The sequence below is a fragment of the Hordeum vulgare genome, chromosome 2H (assembly GCF_904849725.1).
Source record: "Hordeum vulgare subsp. vulgare chromosome 2H, MorexV3_pseudomolecules_assembly, whole genome shotgun sequence".
NCBI lineage: Eukaryota > Viridiplantae > Streptophyta > Magnoliopsida > Poales > Poaceae > Hordeum > Hordeum vulgare.
This window is the reverse complement of record NC_058519.1, coordinates 399,639,378-399,662,131: the sequence shown is the minus strand read 5'-3', so window position 1 is coordinate 399,662,131 and position 22,754 is coordinate 399,639,378. Positions and strand designations below refer to the sequence as shown.

Sequence of the window (22,754 nt, the reverse complement as noted above, 5' to 3'; positions counted from 1 at the left end):
AACGTGAAAAGACAAAAACATGCAGAAAACAACAACTCACACCGGACAGTGCGTTAATAGTTTAGTGCTCAAAATATATATGAATTGGTATATAAACACACTAAAAGCATCCTAGAATGATAATATTATAGCATGGAACAATCAAAATTACAGATATGCTTGAGACGTATCACCCTCTACATTGTGTTGTACTGCTCGTGAGTGGACACGAACGCCAACTCCAGCTCTCCTTCGTCCCCTATCGCATGTCGTCACAGCCTCGTTGCCAAACCCAACATGTTCCGCACCGCATGGGGCATCCTCTTTGTGCCGCTGGCCCGACGTGCACCCGATCTGTGCCACCCTCCTAACCCCCTCATCCATGCTCCACAAGAGCAGTGGTGGGATTTACTCATTTAACACCCGCTCCATCGGCGTTGCGGACACGCATGCCCAAACCCAAGGTGTGCGTCGGCCGCCGCGAGAGGAAGTGTGCTAGGAAGAGGGCGACTGCCTTGGATGCGATCACACAATCCTACCATAGATGTCGTGGGTTGTCGGTTGTGCCCGATAATAAGGAGTGCCTCCTCGTGGGCTGTGGGTTACGAGGGCGACGACTAGTGCCCACCAACTGAGGCAAGATCATAATTAAACATCAAATTACGGGTCTAACGCCGGCCAAAGTCCACTTAAACATAAATTAAAAAATAAAAACTCTAAATAAATAAACGCTCGCCCGCACGCTGCCCTATACCACCTTGCCCTTGCCCTTGCCGTCATCGCCCTCGCCGTCGGTGACGTTAATGGAGACGGGGGGAGCCCATCCCAACCGAAAGAGGCTTGATAGGCCGCCATGTCAGCCTCCTCCAGCGTCTGCTACAGCGGCGGCATAGCGACGAGGTGGACATGCTCCTCCTCCTCTTCCTTGAGCCGCACAGCCTCGGCGTCACGGTGTAGCAGCTGCTCATATTACATCTGTCACTCGCCGTCGTCCCCTCCTCGGCGAGCCAGTGCCCCTTCCAGCGCTGAAGATGGGTCGCTTCTTTTTCCGGCGTGGCGGCATAGTGGCAAGGAGGCGCGCTCACCCACTCGCGGTACTCGTCGATCCATGAGTAGGACTCCTCCGGCCAAGCGGTGGCGGTGGTGACCACTTGCGCATGGATGTTGGCTCCGGCTCCGGCTCCGGCTCGGCCTTGGGTGGCAATGGCGGCACGAAGAGGGGTTCCTCGACGGAGTCCCCAGCCATGGACAAGGCAAGGGCTTGGTCCAGCCCATCCCAACCCGCGTCCTCCTCGAGTCGGCTAGCCTCCAACGCGTGTTGCACAGCCTCCTCAAGGGCGGACTGGTACTCCGCCTCCGCCTCTTCTTCCTCTGGCTCTACCCGCGGGGCCGGCGGTGGAAACTCCTAGTTGGCGTGCATGCCTCGCCGTCATTTCTCCTTGTGTTCGAGGGCAAACTAGGCCTCCCAGTTGGGAGAGTTGGTGGCGTACTCGGGCATCCGCCACTGCCGCCGTGTGAGCTGCGCCCGGCGCCTGCGCACCTCCTCGTCGTGCGCCCGTTGTGACCGCGGAACAGTCAGCATCGGGATCTGGTGCGGATCGAGGTGCGAGTGGTGCGACATCATCACATCGGGGGTAAGGCAGTCGCTGTGGGTACTCCTAGTGCCACCGCGCTTGGTGCACTGGCATGTGCAGCTGCCGCCGACCTGAGCGGTCACGCGCCAGCGATGGCGGATGAGGGGGAGGAGAAGTACGGGAGGATGACGCTTTGGGGATGCCCTTGCCCTTGTCGCTGGCGGAGTTGCTGCCGAAGAGGCCCATTGCTAGGGTTTGGGATGTCGCCGGCGAGGAAGCATGAAGGGGGTGGTGAGGGCTAGATGTGGACGGAAGTGGATGAGCCCCCTCACCCCCGCCCTCGTCCCGCGCGTGGGTTAAAAAACCATGCTTTCACTTGCTGACTGGTGGCCTCGGTGTCGGTGGTCGTCATAAATGAGACGACGGGCGGTGGTTGGGTGGCTGCCAAGTGGGACCGCGACCGGCATAGAGGAGACGGGCAACCGTCCGCGCTGACGCATTTCACGCGCAAATTTCGGTCAAAAATGAGTCGGCGTGAACGCGAAATGAACGGCTTTTGAAAATGGATCGACGCGTTGGATCGGCGTTTTTGTCCACATGGAGCCAAACGAACATGGGCGCACGAAATGGATCGCCCGTTGTAATTGCTCTAAGATACGAATTCGACATGCCGAGCTGTAGGTGCTCTTATTTGTTTGCTCAAGTATTCAATATTTATGTGTGTATATAAGCGTGTGCGTGCAGTTGGCGCCGTAGAAGATCCAGCGAGTTGGTGGGAGTGTAATTGATCTAAGATACCCAAACCTACATGGATGCACATTTGGATCGAAAATGAATCAGCGCGGACACGAAGAGGTCGGCTTTTGAAAATGGATCGACGCATTGGGCCAGTGTTTTTGTTCACACGAACCCAAACATTCATGGACGCACAAAATGAATCGCCCCATTGTAATTGATCTAAGATACCGAATTCGACAGGCCGACCTGTAGGTGCTCTTATTTGCTTGCTGATTCGTGTGTGCGTTGATGAATAGCAAGTACTCCCTCCGTCTCAAAATAAGTGTCTTAACTTTGTACTAACTCTAGTATAAAATTGTATTAAGTTTGAGACATTTATTTAGAATGGAGGAAGTATTTAATATTTATGTGTGTATATAAGCGTGTGCGTGCTGTTGGGGCCGTAGAAGATCCAGCGAGTTGGTGGGAGTGGAAACGCGGCATACATTCGCGCGAAATCGAGCAAGTCCACCTGCACTTCCCTCCAACACACAATAGAAACATATGAACCGAAAAGATGCCCTTTTGACTTTACCTCCCTCTCCACCAACGTTGATTGTCTCCGCCTTTTTCCATGCCTTTTCCGCAACATATCCAAGCAAAATCGAACCAAGTCTTAACCGCAGCACTGCAAAAAGCCAACCCAACCCCACCAAAATACTACTACTACCAGAGGACAGGACGAGGCACAAGATGCCACGGCCACTGGAAAGAGTCATGGAGGTCGTGGGCCCACGTCACATGGAGAGGTTAGGAGGAAAGAAGGGATCGAGTGAGTCAAATAGCATACCTGCTTCTCTTTCGAGAAAAAAGAAACACAAAGTGCGACTGCTGACAGCATTTCATCTACGTACTAGTATTGTTTCAATCGCGTAATCCAAAGTCTCCCTTCAATGTTGTTGAAGAATTCGATGCCGGCTTATGTGAAACGACAGTCGATAGCGTCACAGATATACTAGAAGTACCAACAATCAGCAGGAACCTGGTTATTATTTAATTCCCGGCGTTTCTAGATGGTGGCCACAGAGTGGTAGCAGCAGCAGTGACTAGCAAGTATAATCGTCTGAGTGAGGGAGCCACAGGGCAGAGGGCCTCATGTATTGAGAAACTCTCGACAACGGTTCCAGTTCTTCCATTATGAAATAAATTACTTTCTCTGTACCAAAATAATTGTAATTATTTCCAAAATAATTTTAACTATAAATTCTGCACAACTACAATTATTTAGATATAAAAAAATAATACTACTGATCTCGGAAAAAAAAATAGCAGCGGTGCTGCATGACCAGACGGACACGAGCATAAATAAATTAGATAAAGGAAAAAGGAATTCAACACTATAAGCACCGCACAACAGCTACTTAAAGCTGGACGCCCGATTTTCAACGACACCGTTGGCGAACCAACCAAGACCAAGACGCTATCGACCGGACGTCCACACTGGCGGGTGTGGACGTAGCCAGCCGCACCGCACGCCAAACGAGCCCAAGCAAGCAAACAAACAAACAACAATCCCGCAGAGCACCGCACCGCACGAGTCAACGACGCCAGCGGCGCCGATAGGGACCACCTGCCGCTTTCCTTGACCGCTTCCGCCCACCCATCACGTCGCTGTCGAACCGGCCCCACCCGGGACCAAAAGCATTTGCCCGTTCAACCACCGGGCCCCGCCCTCTTTTGACCGCCCGGAGCCCGAGCCACGGGATCAAACCCAACTCTGAAAAACTTGTTTCACTCACTGCAGTCAAAAGTCAAAACACATCCTTCTCTTTCTCTCCGCTACCATTCACCTTTTCTTCTTCTTCAAAGCTCAAAGCTTCCTAGCACACTTGTTCTTTTACATGCTTAGTGCTACTACACTGATGCGACCAAAAGAAAGAGAAATTCTACACTTAGTAATACGGTGCTAGTAACAGTAACGAAGGGAACATGGTGATAAGCAAAGCTAAGTTTAATTAACATGCCGAGGACGACGGTAACGAGAAGAGATTTCAGAGCTCCTGGAGCGGGGTGAGCGGCTCCTGGTCCGCGGGGCTGTGCCGGTGCTCGCCCTCGTAGGTCACGATGAGCATGGAGGGGTCGCTGGGGTCGCGCTCCACGTGCTTCCGCGCCGGGCACCCGCGCACCGTGCTGCACTTGTAGTAACCTCTGCATGCATATCACCGAGCAACTGGTGGTTAGTTCACTGCCCTGCCCAGACCGGAAGATAACACCTGTTTTAATTGGCGGTAAGTTCGCCGGAGGGAAGGGAAGGGAAGGGATGCTGCCTCACCGTGGGTAGGGGGAACCCTTGATGGGCTTCTGCCCGTACTTGCGCCACGAGAAGTCGTCCGCGGGGATCTCCGCCGCTTTCGAGCTGATCGCCGGCACGCGAGTCATCCGCCGAACCCGGGACTTCCTGCGGGTTCTCGATTCATTCAGTTTTCTCGTTCAGTAGCAACGATACATACATGCATAACACCGGCAGACGAAAACGAAATCCATCACTGGATGAATCGAATCTGCTGGACTACTAACCTGCGCTTGGAGCAGTGGCAGCGGCCACCGGAGGCGCCGTACTTTCCGCCGGCGACGTTCTCAGAGTGCGCGTGGTCGTGGCACTTGCGCTTCTGGCCGGCACCGGCACCGGCACCTGTGGATGCCACGGATGACGCCAGCGGTGGCTTCCCGCAACTGGCCGAAGGTGGCGGCGGGAGCATGAGCGAGGACCCGCCCCCGCGTCCGTTTGACACGCTCCCGTCGCCGGTCACAGACGACATGAAGGATGAGCTCGCGGCCGAGACGCTGAACCCGGGGTCGTTTCCGTACCCGGAAGACGCCTTGGTGAAGTCCAACGTCATGGACCTCGACGAAGACGCCCTCACCGGCGCCGGCTCGGACACGGCGGGGCCCTGGGACTGCGCCACCACAGGCCCGCGCCGGAACCTGGCGTGACCGGTGCGGTGGTTGAGGATAGAAATCACCTTCTTGAACTTCGACACGGTCATATCAGTGATCTCCCGGCAGTCTACCTGCTGCTTCCCCTGCTCCGGCGCCTCCGAGGACCCAACCGGCGAGCTTTCGCTGGTGCCTGTCCGGGAGAGCTGCAAGATGAGGTGCTCCATCCCGCGCAGCCCCGCCGCCGCCGCCTCCTGGATTGCCACCTGCTCGTCCGCCCTCCCGTATCCTCCAATCAGATCCATGGTCATCATCGCGACCGCCTCCGCCTCCGCCTCACAAGATAAGACAGGGTGCTCGCCGGACAATGAAAATGGGGCAAGAAGAAGTGAGGGAGACGCGAGGGAGGTCTGATTATAAAACAGGGCGAGGCGGTAACCGGGAGCAGCGGGTGGTGGTCAGATGGTGGACCAGTTCGGGTCAAAGCAGAGGCCCGATCGACGGCTGGGAATGGATCCTGTGCTTCCCAGAGCAGAAAAACGGGCTTTAGCCGGTGGCTATCTCCAGCCGTTGGATGGTACGGACGGTGGGATGGAGAGAGGAAGTTGACTATGGAACAGCGTTACGCGTGGCGGGGGCACGGGACCAGTTGGTTCCAACTGCAAGGTGAGCGACCGCCTGGCGCTACGCATACGAACCGCTTCCGCCTCACGGCTCACGGACACCAGGGCCCGGACAATGAAAGGTACTGACCTTGCCCCAGTTGTCAGTGCTACTGTTACATCCTACTCCTACTACTGTACTATACACAGCTTGCAAGAGGAGACTTTGCATGAAATGATAACCTCGTGACGCTTTCGCCCCAAAAATCGAAATTGGTGGCGTGAAACAGTTATGTGAATGGTGCCAATGATGTGAGATGCTGTGCTGGTTTCGCCACCCACCTGTCAGAGACCTCCCTTTGTTGTTTCTTCATTCACGTAAGATTTGGCATGTCGTGTGGGACGGGGAGTGAGGAAAAAGTCAATGCTCCACTTTAATGCCTGAATGGAAATGCAGTTGGTTCGTGGATTCAATTCAAGGACGGGAAAATGAGCTCTGACTTTTTTTCCGCGCCCTCGCATTTCTTGGTCTCCAAAGGAAATGCGTAGACCAACCCAACTGATTTCTTGAATTCATCCAACGAGTGATTAAGACTTTCTAGTCACGGACTGAATCAATGCAACACAGAGTTTTTTTTTCCTGAGTTTTCGAATAGTGAATGCAATACTTTCTACTCACCTCGTGGTGCGCCGCGTGGCTTCGGCCCCGATCGATGGCCTGCATTTGGCGGCGGCCCGAGCATAGGACGGTGCTGCCCATCCCCTTCCTCCGCTGGATGACGTGCAAGGCGGTGCTAAGGCTGACGGCCGTCGATGTGGCGCCCGGCGCCCACATCTGGCGAATGAGGCGTTTCGGCATGCTGTCGTGGCGACGCTCCGGCGAGCCGCGGCTGTGGGGCGCGCTGGTGCCTGGGTCCCCTCCTTCGGTTGGGGGAGCTGCGCTGGTGGCGGCGAGGTGCAACTATGGATGGCTGCACGGCGGCGTCACACTGGTGGGTTCGGCGTGCAGCCGTGAGGGATGCTGCTGTCCTGGGCCTCGCGGGAGGCGGGGTGGGGGCTCCTGTCGGTGGCGCTGTTGTGGTGGCTGCGGGGGTGGCGGCATGGCAACGCTGGTGGTCTCCGACGGTGGAGATGGGCCTTTCTTGCCCGAAGGTGCGTGGGGTGGGGCTGCTATGATGCGTGGTAGGCTGTGTCAGTTTGTGAACCCGATGGATGTTGGCGGCGGCAGGTTGTCCAGCGTGCTCGGTCATGTGGCTTGAGCGAGGACGGACGACAAGTTCGGAGACGTTTTGTTGGGCTCGCTGTGGTGAGGATGGATTTGGTGAGCTCCGGGCTAAAGCCTTGCTCGACCTTGGTCGTTGCTGGCATCGTCGGCGTCCTAGGATGTCATTCCTTCTTGGAAGCGACGTTGTGGAGCCCTTTCACCACCATTGTCACCTCGGACTCTCGCTCTCCGGGTGAAAACCTAAGTTTCGACCTTGATCGAAGCGGGCGTCGGCGGTGTTCCCATCGCTTCCATTTTGGGGGCGACGCCTTCGAGGTCTGGTCCTTCGTCAGTTCACGATGGCTTTTGCAGTTTCGTCGTCGGTGAGGAGTGCGCGTCTCCTCGGGATCGGTGAGAAAGTCGGAGCGGCGGCTCCGGAGATCAATGTCGTGGAGTGTCGGTTCTGATCGCGTGGGCGGCAGAATCGTCGGCTCGGATGGAGCGCGGCCTTGGGGCCGGTGGGTAAGGGGTGTTTGTTTCCAGAGACTTTTTGATGTAGGGACTAAAAAAGTCCCTTTTAGTCCCATGTGAAACAAACAGGAGGGACTTTTAGGAACTAAAAGGGGGTGTATGGGACTAAAGGAAGAAGTCCCTATGAGAGGGTCTTTTTGGGACTTTTTGTCACTTTTTCGAACAATGCCCCTACTTTTAGCATGTCATTTAATAACTTATAGTACATTACTAGGGGTAACATGGTCTTTTTGCATGTCATTTACTGACCTCTAGTCCCTGTTTAGTTCATGGAAACAAACGGGTAGGGACTGGGGACTTTTTAGTTGAGACTAAAAACAGTCTTGGGACTTCTGAAACAAACAGGGCCTAAGTCGGAGCGACGGCTCCGAGGAACAACCGGTGTTATGGAGTGTTGGATCTGGCCACGTGGGTGGCAGAGTAGTTGGCCCGTGTGGAGTGCGGCCTCGGGGCCAACATGTGCGTGTGTTGATGAGGTTTGTATGTCGGAGTGGCGGCTCCAGGTCTTGTGGTAGGGTGGCAACTCTGGCCGTTTGGGCGGCACGGGTAGTTGGCTCGTTGGGTGCGCAGCCTCGAGGCTGGTGTGTGTTTTGTTGTATCGGTCTTTGACCGGTTTTCCTTATAATCTGGTCAATTCTCTTCTTCTTAATGCAAAGGCAGAGCTCATGCTGGTTTCTCAAAGAAAAATACTTTCTAGTGACGGATTGAATTTCATCCAACGAGTATTTGTTTACTATGCAACCATGGTTAAGAATTTAGAGGCTCTTTGGTTCTATGGCCTTGATTCTCACACTTTCTCATGTATTTTTTTGTCAAAGATTGACTAAGGTTACTTTTAACAAAATGAAAGTCACAAATTCGTAAACCTAAGGGAATCTTTTTATACTTCGTGTGTGTATGTAATATGGGGTCGCGGTGTGATTCGTCTAAGGTATGGGTTGAACCAAACATCCACCTAAATTGGTTAAATCAATCTAACCTTAGATGTGACAACCTTTGATGAACTTAGTTCTCAACACACATAACCCCTTAGGTTTACTTAGTAATCTAACCGCTTTTATATTAATTTGCAGAGGGAGTACATAACTTTGTTCTTCTTGCATCAAAAGACCCTAAATGTCGGGACAATACATCCAGACATTTTTGGCATTCAACATCGAGCATCAAATGTCCACGGTGGTGCGTGTTTGAATCCCGCTAAACCGGTATGTAAATGTGGGGAGGCTTGGGGCAGTGTGCACATTCTCCTTGGCTCACTTGTTAAGGCTGTCCGTAATGGGAGTATCATATGTAGTATCATGCATGCCAACTAGGCAATTTCAATGAGGTGCCATGGAATTAAATGAACAAAGAGAGGGTTGAGTATCATATCATGATACCGTATCGTATTAAATGATGTGCTACTATGTGTCTTGCATGTCAATAAATGAACTATCCTATGATACTAACATATGATACTATGCATTACGGATGTGGTATCATAGACTAGTATCATATGCATGATACTACTATATGATACTACCCATTACAACCAGCCTAATTGCACTACATCTTTTCACACGTGATGTGTGTGTTTTTCCACGCCTTATGTCTAGATTTTATACTTATTTAATGTTTAGAGTTGGATGACCAACTTCTCCATTGGTGAAGTTGCCCTTACATCTCGTCATTTTCATTGATATTTGATGTGTGTGCTTTGGTGCATAATGTTGATGTTACCCTTGAACAAAGAAGTGCGACAAGACCTACCTGATGCCACTGGAAAACAAATTTAGGTTCAAGCTCCTCCTTTGATACTCTATGGGCGCCACCGATTTGATTATTTATTGGTTCAATCTAGTTCATCTAAGTTTGCATGCGACGAGGTGGCGGAGCGAAAGCCGACGAATCTCAGGTAGGGGGTCTCGGTCAGTTAGTCTTAACTAGAGCACTAAGGACATGGGGGACACGATGTTTACCCACATTCGGGCTCTCTTGAAGAGGTAAAACCCTACACCTTGCCTTGTTGTATTGGTTGTGGATGGGTACAATGTCGCATGGGAAACAAAAAAAATCCTACGCTCATCAAGAATAATCTATGGAGATCAACAACTACGAGAGGGGGAGTGCATCTACATACCCTTGTAGATTGTTAAGCGGAAGCGTTGAGAAACGCGGTTGATGTAGTCGAATGTCTTCGTGATCCAATCACGATCCGTCCCACGATCGAGTCACGAACGTCCTGATCAAGTGCCCAACGGACAACACCTCCTCGTTCAGCAAACGTGCAGCTCGATGGCGCCTTCACCACATCGATCCAGCGAGCGAAGGTGAAGTAGTAGGTGAGTTCTCCGACAGCACGACAGCGTGATGGCAACAGTAGTGGAGCGATCTCTAAAGGACTTCGCCAAGCACTACCACAATCGTGACGGTTGAGAAATACCAAGAGATAGAGAGGAGGGTTGCGTCATGGGCTTCTTAGGTGTGGATTCCCTCTCTCTCCTCTAGTATATATAGAGGGGGATGGGAGGAGGAGGCCGGCGCCCTAGGGTTTCCCTAGGGTGAGGCGGCGACCACCAATAGGTGGCTTGGCCCGCAAGGAAGGAGGGGCAGCTGCCACCTTTGGGCCATCCCTCCTCCTTGGCCGCATATGCCTTAGGTGGGAGTGGTGGCCATCCCACCACGGGCTAGTCCGCCACCTCTCACAGCCGACGGGGCCCTCCGGGGCACATGGACCCTCCTGGTGGACCCCCGTAACTCTTCCGGAACCTCCGTCACAAAACCGGTAACCTCCCAAAACTTTTTCGGAACTTGAATACCAACTTCCGATATATCAATCGTTACCTACGGACCATTCTGAAGCTCGTCATGTCCGTGATCTCATCCGGGACTCGGAACAACCTTCATTCACCAACACAATAACTCAACTATATCTATATTGTCACTGAATGTTAAGTGTGCAGACCCTGCGGGTTCGAGAGCTATGAAGACATGGCCGAGACACCTCTACGGTCAATAATCAATATGGGACCTGGATGCCCATATTGGTTCCTACACATTCTATGAAGATCTATATCGTTCAAACCTCGATGTCAAGGATTCAGCTAATCCCTTATGCAGTTCCCTTTGTCCATCGCTAGGTTACTTGCGCGAGATTCGATCTTCGGTATCTCTGTTAGAGCATATATCTCCATATATGGTTTTGGTAATTGATGACAATTCCTATGGACTAATGGTTGCCTTAAGTTACATTTATAGGATTTGTCCATAGGCACTTCTTGAAGTCCATCTGTTGGGTTCAAGGAGTTTATATGATGACCAAGATGGTATTCAAGGTATTATCCAAAGTATGGTCATAGAGACACATGGTTTATCAAGATCTCAGACAAAGAGTAAATCAAGATGATCAACACACAAAGCGTACAAGATGTACCGAGAGGGATCAAGTGATCCCATGGTATGGTAAGCATTGTCCATTACGTGTTTGTGTACTAACCCATGGTCTTCGTGAGAGTTCTATGTGGGGGGTTAGGTGTGTTTCCATGGGCTTGCGTCAAAGGGAAGATCTCATACAACCCATGAAGTATGACGTCAAGTTGTGATCGTCATCAACATTGCGATGTGCAAGTTCAAGTGGATCAACACGAAGATATCATGCTTGAAGCTTGCCGTCCATTGTGGTGGCAATGGGCTTGTGAAGATATGCTGAAGAGTGGCTCACCCATAGTGAGTATGGGGGAGCAATACCTAGTCTTCATCAAGCCAACGCAATCAAGAAAGGTGGTCCATCTTGAGGAAGCCAAGATCATCATCATCTAGCTCAAGAGGACGAGGTGCAAGGTATAGGTTTGCCCTTGATAGGTTTTCTATTTAGGATAGATTGTTGTCCTATCAAGGGGGGCTCTCAAGTGAGTAGCTTGATCGTATCGTTCGTTGAGAGCTCAAACCATTTGCATCCTTGCATCATACTTCTTGGTTCTTGTTTGGTGTTTCTCTTTGTGAGTTTTAGAGCTTATGGTCATCTTCGTGACAAGCTCGAGTTCATCGAAAACGGAGTCCATATGCATCTACTATGATGTTTTCGATGTTGGAGTTTTTGCCAGTTCTTCATTCATAGAGGACTCACATCTCTATATCATTGGCATTTTCATATCTGCATGGTCTTAAGATTTCGCTGTTTGGATAGCTCTTGTCGTCCTGAATCCAACAAGCTTGGGTTTGCTCGATTCGGAGCTCGTATGCGAAAGTTATGGCTGTTTCAGTGGCGAGCGGTAGTACCGCTGGACCTAGCGGTAGTACCGCTAGAGTTGGCGGTAGTACCGCTGGCCCTAGCGGTAGTACCGCTAGAGCTGGCGGTAGTACCGCTGTCCCAGCGATAGTACCGCCCCTAGCCAGCGGTAGTACCGCTCCAAGTTTTTAGTACCGTCATCTTTGCGGTTGTACTGCGTCGGACATTTTTGCGAAGACTTTCTTGGCGGTGGTTGGCCCGGTAGTATCTTTGCGCTACCATGGGCTCATCGGTAGTACCGCTGCAGAGCCAGCGGCAGTACCGCTGGAGGGTCAGCGGTAGTACCGCCGGAGGGTCAGCGGTAGTACCGCCGGAGGGTCAGCGGTAGTACCGCTCGAGCCAGCGGTAGTACCGCTGGGCTCGGGCTGTAAGTGGGGGGTAACGGTCTGATTCCTTCCCCCACTATATAAAGGGGGTCTTCTTCCCCCTTGGTCTTATCTATCCGTTGAGCTCTTGTTCTACCTCCATTGTTGACATTCTTAGAGCTTGCTAACTCTCAATCCCTCCAATGATTCTTGCTTGTTCTTGAGGGAAAAGAGAGAGGAGATCTAGATCCACATCTCCACCAATCACTTTCTCCTCTATGTGAGGGGAACCCCTTGGATCTAGATCTTGGAGTTCTTTGTGAGCTCCTTGTTCTTCCTCTCATATTTCTCCATAACTTTTGTTGTTGTGGAGGGATTTGAGTGTGAGGGACTTGACCACTTCGTGTGTTCTTGCCATTGCATTAGTTGCATCGGTTTGAGTTCTCCATGGTGATACGTGGAAGTGATAAGTTGAGAAGCTTACTACCTTTGGTACTTAGTACCCTAGATATTGTTCTTCGTGGATGCTTTGGCATCCTAGAAGCTTGGTGGTGTCTCGGAGCTCAATCATTGTGGTGTGAAGCTCCGGGCAAGCGTCGGGGTCTCCAATTAGGTTGTGGAGATAGCCCCGAGCAATTTGTACGGGTACCGGTAACCGCCCCAAGGGTTGCCACGTGTACGGGTTCGGTGACCGCCCCCAAGGTTTGCCATTTGTACGGGTTCGGTGACCGCCCTCAAGGGTCCCTTAGTGGAATCACGGCATCTTGCATTGTGCGAGGGCGTGAGGAGATTACGGTGGCCTTAGTGGCATCTTGGGGAGCATTGTGCCTCCACACCGCTCTAACGGAGATTAGCATCCGCAAGGGTGTGAACTTCGGGATACATCATCGTCTCCCCGTGCCTCGGTTATCTCTTACCCGAACCCTTTACTTATTCACTTTACTTTGTGATAGACATATTGTTTATTGTAATATATCTTGCTATCACTTAGTTGTTTATCTTGCTTCGCATAAGTTGTTGGTGCACATAGGTGAGCCTAGTTGTTTTTAGGTTTTGTGCTTGACCTATTAAACGTTAGTTTTATTCCGCATTTGTTCAAGCCTAAACCTTAATTATTTTAAAGCGCCTATTCACCCCCCTCTAGGCGACATCCACGTCCTTTCAATCTCCATACCTAGTTCAACCTCGTTACCGCCAAGTATCTTTACTCGTTCCGTAATACAAGATCTCGTGACTAACTCCTTAGTCCCATTGCTTGCAAGCTTATTGTGATGATGTATTATGATACGTCTCCATCGTATCTACTTTTCCGAACTCTTTTGCCCTTGGTTTGGACTCTAATTTGCATGATTTGAATGGAACTAACCCGGACTGACGTTGTTTTCAGCAGAATTGCCATGTTGTTTTTTTTGCGCAGAAATAAAAGTTCTCGGAATGACCTGGAAATCTACGAGGATTTTTTGTGGAATATATAAAAAATACTGGCGCAAGAATCAACTGGAGGGGCGGAGCCAGGAGCTCACAAGCCCACCAGGGCCGCCCCCCCTGGCCGGGCCTGGCAGGCTTGTGAGCCCCTCGGGACTCCACCTCCCCCAATTCCAGCTCTATATATCCTCTTTCGTCCGAAAAAAAATCAAGGAGAAGAGTTCATCGCGTTTTACGATACGGAGGCGCCGCCACCTCCTGTTATTCCTTTGGAGGGCAGATCTGGAGTCCGTTTTGGGCTCCGGAGAGGGGAGATCGTCACCATCGTCATCATCAACCTTCCTTCATCGCCAATTTCATGATTGTAACGACTAAGATGCGGTCCTTTCCGATTTGGGGAACGAGGCCCCGAATTGGAAAGAAGCGCATCTAAGCGTTTTGCAAGCACGGTAACATAGCACAAACATAATAATAACTGAATGACAATAAAGGGATTCAACTGTCATCACATTAATATATCAGAGTACATCACGCATCCAAACAAGGTAGTTCCGTTACGGACTACAAAACATGATAAATGACTATGCTACCATGCAAGCTTGCCCATGATCACGACCACGCCTCAGTCTTCTGGATAGTTCACGTACAGGCGGTCGCTCTCCTCATCGTACTGCCACGCCAGCTGCATCCCGTCGGGAACACCTGTCTCTGGGGTACCTAAACCTGTTGGTGTTGTGAAGGAATCTGTGAGCCACGGGGACTCAGCAATCTATGACCTCGGTGCCAGAACTAGTCAAGTTATTAGGTTGGAATGGTGGAGTATTTAGGTTGCAGCATCCTAAGCTTTATATGGTGGCTAACTTACGTAGAACATGTATAAAGGTGGTCTATTCTAGCGGTCGATAATAGATGATCACTAAGTGATCCTGGACACCTACCTACGTCAATCATAACCCCATCATGTTCCCGATCGAAGAGAGATCTTCGAAGGGGACAGTCACTCTTACGCACACAGTTGGCAATTTTATTAGCTTATGTTTAAGTTATCTATTACCGGATGTTAACAAATATTCCAAGTTGCCACATAACCGCGGGCACGGCTTTCCGAAAGATTAAACCATGCAGGGGTGCTGCAACTAGTCCATCACAAACGTACACGGGCCGCAAAGTAATCCTCTATCACGAATCTCGTGATCTCGTCGGATTCCTTAGAGGAAAACCTCAACTCTGGGGAGAACCAAAGCTTCACCTGGATTCCTATACGCAAGATATATCGCTAAGGTAAGACAAGACTAGCAGGACCTCCCGACATGTCGACGACCCAGATAAGAGCCGCGTATCTCAGTCTCAGGACATGCCGGATGAGCGATGGTTACCACGCCAAAACACCGAGTTTCCCCGGGGAGCGTAATAAGCTGCTCTGGGTTGGACCAACACTCATGAGGAGCACTGGCCCGGGTTGTAGATTAAAATCCTCGGGGTAGCTATTCCCTATGCAGATTATTATTAAGTGATTAGCAAATTAACACCAATGTTGGGTCCTGCCGGACAAGTCTTAACACTACGCGATTTATCGAGGGGTCCCCATAACAACCCCGAACGTGTTAGGAGCGATCAATATGGAATCAAACACAAGTAGCCGGTAACTATGGCGACAATAACGGAACAAAACACCCGGCAAAAGGCTAGGCCTTCCGTTATTTACCAAGTATATAGGTGCATTAATTAAATAATAGATTTAGCATAATGATATCAAACTCATGTTATCACATGAGACAATGCACCTGCAACTAGCAACGCTAACATTAGTAGCTGAGCAAAGCCTACTTAGCCATTCAAGATTTGCGAGGAAGGGATAAGTGTTTGGGTATCATGGCAAGAGGCAAATATTTCAGTGGTAGACAACGAGCATATGATGGAAGAAACATAATCTAGCATAACAAGTCTAGAGATGGAATCAAGGTCATATCATCTTGCCTGTGATATCCTCAACTTGGAACTGCTCTTGTTCGTCCTGCACGTACTCTCCCGAATCCACATACTCATTCTCCGATCCTGGTGCTACCCAACATAAAAAATAACATCCAATTAACAACAGAACCTCAATATGCAACAAGCACATGATGCATGAGATGAATATGAGCATGCATCACTATTCTACTCGCTAGCACAAGCATGATAAGTAAATACATGTTCCTTGACAGAACTGCATCCTAAGCTTGACATGCATTATAATGACATGATCAGATGCATCTCGTGAAAACGATGCAAAAGCATATAAAGAACATTACAAACGGAGCTACGGATCAACGGGAAACAACGAAACAAGAAATGAAGTCCTACATGTCAAATTCATCACCACACACTCCAATGGCTCAACTTTGGTATTTCCAGGTTGCCATGACATAAAACAAACTAACATGGATGGGGTGGTCCAAAGAATATCCCCACTCCATCAACTATGCACTCACAATCATCAAAATACCAAAACTACACAATCTGCCATAAACAACATCATAGCACTTTGTGAGCTACATGCAAAGCACCTACATCCACCCAAACATGCCAAATAAGATATGTGGTAGTATCTATCCAAGAGTACTACAATCACAAGCAAAAATATCACACAAAGGAGTTAAACACAAAAATTTACACAACTGCAAACTTGCCCAAAAATATCAGATTTCACGGACTTAGTGAAAATTCCAGATTCTCACCATCTGCTTATGCTCTGAAGCATTTTGACAGCAGCCAAAACAATATCTAAAGGACTCCAAATGGAATGAAAATTTCTAGGGAGCTAGGTAAACATATAAGCTTCAACTTTCCAGTTGAAAGCTAAGGCTGATTCACAACACATTGACCTGCACAAGCTCATCAACAGGAGAAGAAAATATAAACAGATTCTCAGACTTAGTGAAAATCTGACTAATCTGGAATTTCAGCCACATGCCTACTTTGATTGGGCACAACTTGCACATATGGATTCCTAAACATGGAATGAAACCAACATGTGATAGAGGGGGTCACCCTCTACTCCCACAACCAAGAAACAAACCCTTGGGCTCACCACATCACATGGAACCAAGCTCTAAACATAGAACAAATCTGAAATAATTCATCTCCAGAAAATGTTCCAAAGGAAAAATGACTTCACCAATGGATTCCTGGGATGATTCTACCCCAAAAACATATATAAAACATATGCACTTGCTTGGAACAAATGAGCACAAACTAGGAAGGAAAAACTACATAACATCACATATAATGAATAGTGCATCATCACATGTGCTATTCACTAGAACTATATCTACACAAGCATATGCACTCTCACACAAGGCCAATGGTGGCATGAGGGTTTAGACCCCATGCATGTGAGCCATATCACATCACCATTCCCACACAATTAACACTAGCACAAGCAAAACAACACCTACACATGCTAGATAGAATTAATTCCTACATAGCACTCACATAAGCACTACAAGGGGACACCACCTTAGTGCCATGACACCCACAAGGTGCACCCCCACATATGAATCTACACATGCATACATACACCACAACCTACACATGCTTCACTACCATAGAGCCACCTACACATGATAATCATAGCATGCACCACTAGTGCAAACACACACACACCAAAATATGTGGTGAGGGGGAAACCATCCACACACATACACACACTCTACTTGCACACTAGGGCATGAGCTAAACCCACAAGCACAACCACACCCTACACTAAAGCTCATAAGTTGCATCTACATAATCTATCCTAGTGCATCACGCTCAACAACACTATGCTTGCAAGTATGCAAACAATCCACACAAGAACTACTACCAAGTAAACCTACACCCACATAATATATAAACACAATCTAGCAAATACACCAAGCACCACATGCTGATTTTTAGGAAGAAAGTATTCCTCCATGGTGCAAGTACACCACAACAACATGTACACATGCCAAAGGGAAATGCGCAAGATGAAAAAAGGGAAACAACAATAACAGGAGGGGTCAGGAATCGAACCCTGAACCTCCTGGTGCTCAGTTCTGCAACACACCACTGGGGCGAGATGCATTTGCTCGACAGTTAAGGGCAAGAGAGCAGGGAATGCTCTCTGTTGGCTACTGTGTCGAAGGAAATAAAACAAAAAAGGGTGCCGAGGGGGATCGAACCCGCAACCTCCAACAGGAAACAACAACACACTACCACTACGCTACGCATCGATGTCTGACAGAGAAGGGGGGTCTGCTCTTTTGAGCAACCCCTTTGGGATCCACTGCTGATCCACGGCGGCCGGAACAGGGGAGCCACCTCGCCGGCGACACAAGCAAAATCAAGCACCGGCTCGTTGATGGAAGGACGCCCTGGCATCCACGGTTCCATTTCCCTAGTTAAATCCACTCGAGATGCACTACTGTTATGCCTCTACGACGCACGGTGGCGCCGGTGACAAGGAACGACACGGCGGCGAACCTACGACTCCTACACTCGATCTAAGACAGGGAAGGGGGAAGGAAGGATCTGCTCACTCAACGCAAGAAGGAACCGGTCCTGGTCGGAGAGGTAACAGGGGAAGTAGAGCAGGAAGCAACGTCGGAGAGGTTCGTCGGAGTGGAAGGGGACGTCATCGAAGTAGGGGAAGAAGAGGCGATATCGTCGTCCTAGCCGCGGGAATGGATTCCCTGGAGTTCCCGCGAGCTCGCCGACGCCTTGGAGAGGAAGCAGAGGCACAACAACAACGGCGGCGAGCTCCTTCATGATCCGGCCATGGCGGAAGGACCACTCCTCTTACCTGAGGTCGTCGACAGAGAGAGAGGGAGATGGGGAAGAAGTGGCGACGGAGGAGGAGGAAACCTAGCTTTGGCACGGACACCAAGGGGAATTAAATAGGGGAAGGAGGAGGAGAGGGACGGGCCGCGGCCATGTGCGCGAGGAGAGCTTCGGTGGAAAGCAGAGGGGAACAAGATGAGTCGCTGACAGTGGCCCCGGGTGCCGAGCTGGAAAGCAGGAAGAAGAGGGACGCGCTGCGGGCTCCTTCGCGAGAGAGAAGGGGGAGTGGGCCGGCCTGTGGGAGGAAGCCCACAGGGTGGCGCAGGATAGAAGAAATAACCCTGGGAGGGTTTTCCATTTACAGAAAAGACAGAGAAGAAAAGAAATGCACAAAGAAATCTACAAGTGCTAAAAATAAAGCTAGCACATCCCTCGACATGATAATTCATGACCTATTTGAATAAAATGCAAAATGAATATTTGGATCAACTAAATATTTACAAAACAACATTTATTATATCTGTTTTGTATCTATTTGCACCAACTCCACACCTAATCAAAATAGCAAGAACACATCACAAAATTACCACAAAACAAAGCTATCACTTGGGCATTTTTAAATCAGGGTAGGCTCAAGTGAATCTTGAGCTTGGAATAAAAGGGAGAGGGAAGGGGTTTTAAAAACCTAACAAATCACAAGGTAGTTCCTACTATCACAATCACTCCCCACACAAGCTACACATCACACACACAACAATGCATCACATCACCTCATAAGAACACAATGCAACAACACAAGAACATGGACATGAAATAATATGGCATGCATGCATGCAAGGAAGAAATACAAGGTGACATCACATCAAATCATATCATAGATATCTCTCATGTCCATGACAAGTTGGACCCACATGAAGAAGGTTCAAAAAAGGGAAGGTTACACACTTGGGGCATTACAATGATGCTCTTCACCGTTCGTGAGAAATCTCATCGTAGGCTTGCTCGACGGCGATGGGTTGGATGAGATCTATCATGTAATCGAGTTAGTTTTGACGGGGATTGATCCCTAGTATCCACTATGTTCTGAGATTGATGTTGCTACTACTTTGCCATGCTTAATGCTTGTCACTAGGGCCCGAGTGCCATGATTTCAGATCTGAACCTATTATGTTGTCGCCAATATATGTGTGTTTTATATCCTATCTTGTAAGTTGTAGTCACCTACTATGTGTTATGACCCGGCAACCCTGTAGTGACAATAGCCGGAACCACTCCCGGAGATGACCATAGTATGAGGAGTTCATGTATTCACTAAGTGTTAATGCGTTGGTCCGGTTCTTTATTAAAAGGAGAATCTAAATATCCCGTAGTTTCCATTAGGACCCCGCTGCCACGGGAGGGATGGACAATAGATGGCATGCAAGTTCTTTTCCCTAAGCACGTATGACTACATATGGAATATATGCCTACATTAGATTGACGAACTGGAGCTAGTTACATATCTCTCGGTGTTATAACTGTTGCATGATGAATCACATCCGACATAATCATCCATCACCGATCCAATGCCTATGAGTCTTCCCTACTGGTCCTTGCTACGTTACTTTGCCACTACTGATGTCACTGCTGCTGCTGTTACTTTGCTGCTACTGCTGTCACTTTGCTGCTACTGGTTACCATTGCTACTGCTGCTATCATACTACTTTGCTACTGATACTTTGCTGCAGATACTAAATCTTTCAGGTGAGGTTGAATTGACAACTCAACTGCTAATACTTGAGAATATTCTTTCGCTTCCCGTTGAGTCGAATCAATAAATTTGGGTTGAATACTCTACCCTCGAAAACTGTTGCGATCCCCTATACTTGTGGGTTATCAAGACCTTTTAATGGCGCCGTTGCCGGGGAAGCACAACTATATTCAGTGAGTCACTTGGGATTTACGTCTGCTGGTCACTATGAGGAATCCGATAGATCCAAGAACTGAAGTCTTGCCCTCCACCACGAGGACAGGTAAGGAACTGCCAATAGCTCTGCACTTGATTCACCTTCAGTTATGAGTAAGTTTGCGACACCACCTCCTACTAGAAATCTTGATATGTCGCCTGTGCTTGATGATGCCACTTGTGCTGCCCATGATGCTTATGATGATGCTATGCTTGATACTTGCTGCGGCAACAAAAGTCCTTCCCTGGCGCTTAGGAATTCTTCTTGTTACTTCTCTGGTTTGCGTCGGTTTTTCCCTTGAAGAGGAAAGGGTGATGCAACACAGGAGCGGTAAGTATTTCCCTCAGTTTGAGAACCAAGGTATCGATCCAGAAGGAGGGCCTCGTCAAGTCCAAAGTACGTGCGCAAACACAAACAAGCTTGCACCCAATGCTTCAAAGGGGTTGTCAGTCCCTTCAAGATTGTTTGCAAAGTGAGATCTGAAGGCGGAAAGAGCAATGAAGTAAAAAGTGTAAGGCTGAAAATATGGTGTGGAGTAGACCCTGGGGGCCATAGTGTTCACTAGAGGCTTCTCTCAAAATAGCAAGTATTACGGTGGGTGAACAAATTACTGTCGAGCAATTGATAGAACCGCGCAAAGTCATGACGATATCTAAGGCAATGATCATACATGTAGGAATCACGTCCGAGACAAGTAGACCGATACTTTCGGCATCTACTACTATTACTCCACACATCGACCGCTATCCACCATGCATCTAGTGTATTGAGTTCATGACGAACAAAGTAACGCTTTAAGCAAGATGACATGATGTAGAGGGATACTCTCAAACCAATGATGAAAACCCCATCTTTTTACCCTTGATGGCAACAACATGATGTGTGCCTCGCTACCCCTTCTATCACTGGTTGAGGTCACCGCACGGCATGAACCCAAAACAAGCACTTCTCCCATTGCAAGAATCATAGATCTAGTTGGCCAGACAAAACCCACAACTCGAAGAGAATTACAAGGATATGAAATCATGCCTAAGAGAGATCAGAAGAAACTCAAATAAGATTCATAGATAATCTGATCATAAATCCACAATTCATCGGATCTCGACAAACACACCGCAAAAGAAGATTACATCGGATACATCTCCATGAATATCATGGAGAACTTTGTATTGAAGATCCAAGAGAGAGAAGAAGCCATCTAGTTACTAGCTATGGACCCGTAGGTCTATGGTGAACTACTCACGCATCATCAGAGAGGTCATGGTGTTGATGAAGAAGCCCACCGTGTCCGAATCCCCCCTCCGGCAGGGCACCAGAACGTGCCCCAGATGGGATCTTGCGGAGACAGAAGCTTGCGGCGGCGGAAAAGTACTTTCGATGATGTCTTGATTTTTTTGGGAATTTTAGGGAATATATAGGCACAACCCCTAGGTCAGGGGACGCTCAGGGGGCCCACAAGCCTGGATGGCGCGGCATCCCCCTGGCCGCGGGGTGGGGGCTTGTGGGGCCCCTGGGGCTCCCCTGCCTTGGCTCCCAAGCTCCCCGATCTTCTTCCGTTCCAGAAAAAATCTTTTCAGGGATTTTCTTCCGTTTGGACTCCGTTTCGAAATCTCCTCTAAAAGGGGTCAAAAACATGGAAAAAACAGGAACTGGCACTTGGCACTGAGTTAACAGGTTAGTCCCAAAAAATAAATAAAAGGCATGCAAAACATCCAAAGTTTGACAAGATAATAGCATGAAACCATAAAAAATTATAGATACATTGGAGACGTATCAATACTGCTTTGCCTGATGATGCTATGCTTGATACTGCTTTGCCACTAGATGCACAAATTGCTAGAGTTGCTGCTAGATGTGATGATACTTCTGAAACTGCTGATACTATTGAAGTAGAACCTGCTATTTTGCATGCTAGAACTAGCTCTCCTAGACATGAATTGCCTGATATGCCTGAGTGTTATGTTATGGAGGGAGAGATAGCAGAGGATTTTTCTTGCATGTAAGGATAGCTATGATGTTGAGAAACTACTGCTCAAGTGGAAAGAAAAAAAATCTTTGAACGCTAGGATGAAATATGACCCGAAGTTTGCTACTTCGCCTATCTTTGTGATCGATAATGACTATGAATTCTCTGTCGACCCTGAGTTATCACTCTGGTCGAATCTGATCCTTTTCACGGTTATGAGGCTAAAACGGTCATAGCCCATCTTACCAAACTGCACGATATAACCACCCTATTCAGTAGCGAGGAAAATATTTGCCACTACTATATCCTCAAGTTGTTTCCTTTCTCGCTAAAGGATGATGCTAAGACTTGGTTCACTTCTCTTGCTCCTGGTTGTGTGCGTAGCCCCCAGGATATGGTCTACTACTTCTGTGAAAAATATTTCCCAGCCCATAAGAAGCAAGCTGCCTTGCAGGAAATATACAACTTTGCTCAAGCTGAAGAAGAGAGTCTACCACAAGCTTGGGGGAGGCTCGTCCA

At 48.9% G+C, this 22,754-nt stretch overlaps 1 protein-coding gene and 1 pseudogene across 1 annotated transcript; one reads left to right on the top strand and one right to left on the bottom strand.

Annotated features, from left to right (window-relative positions):
- Window positions 1–4,074: 4,074 nt before the first annotated feature.
- Window positions 4,075–5,610, bottom strand: LOC123426413 (WRKY transcription factor WRKY51-like). Its single transcript, XM_045110249.1, has 3 exons — window positions 4,848–5,610; window positions 4,603–4,728; window positions 4,075–4,478 (listed from the first exon to the last, which is right to left on the bottom strand). The coding sequence occupies exons 1-3, from the start codon at window positions 5,519–5,521 to the stop codon at window positions 4,322–4,324; spliced, it is 957 nt and encodes a 318-aa protein (XP_044966184.1). The 5' UTR covers window positions 5,522–5,610; the 3' UTR covers window positions 4,075–4,321.
- A 12,865-nt stretch (window positions 5,611–18,475) lies between these two features.
- Window positions 18,476–22,754, top strand: part of LOC123427590 — a 156,662-nt pseudogene continuing 152,383 nt past the window's right edge.

Coding starts and splice junctions, on each gene's coding strand:
- LOC123426413 (XM_045110249.1), bottom strand. CDS start 5,521: ATGATGACCATGGATCTGATTGGAGGATACGGGAGGGCGGACGAGCAG. Junction 4,729..4,847: donor TGCCACTGCTCCAAGCGCAG/GTTAGTAGTCCA, acceptor GAGAACCCGCAG/GAAGTCCCGGGTTCGGCGGA. Junction 4,479..4,602: donor AAGGGTTCCCCCTACCCACG/GTGAGGCAGCAT, acceptor ATATGCATGCAG/AGGTTACTACAAGTGCAGCA.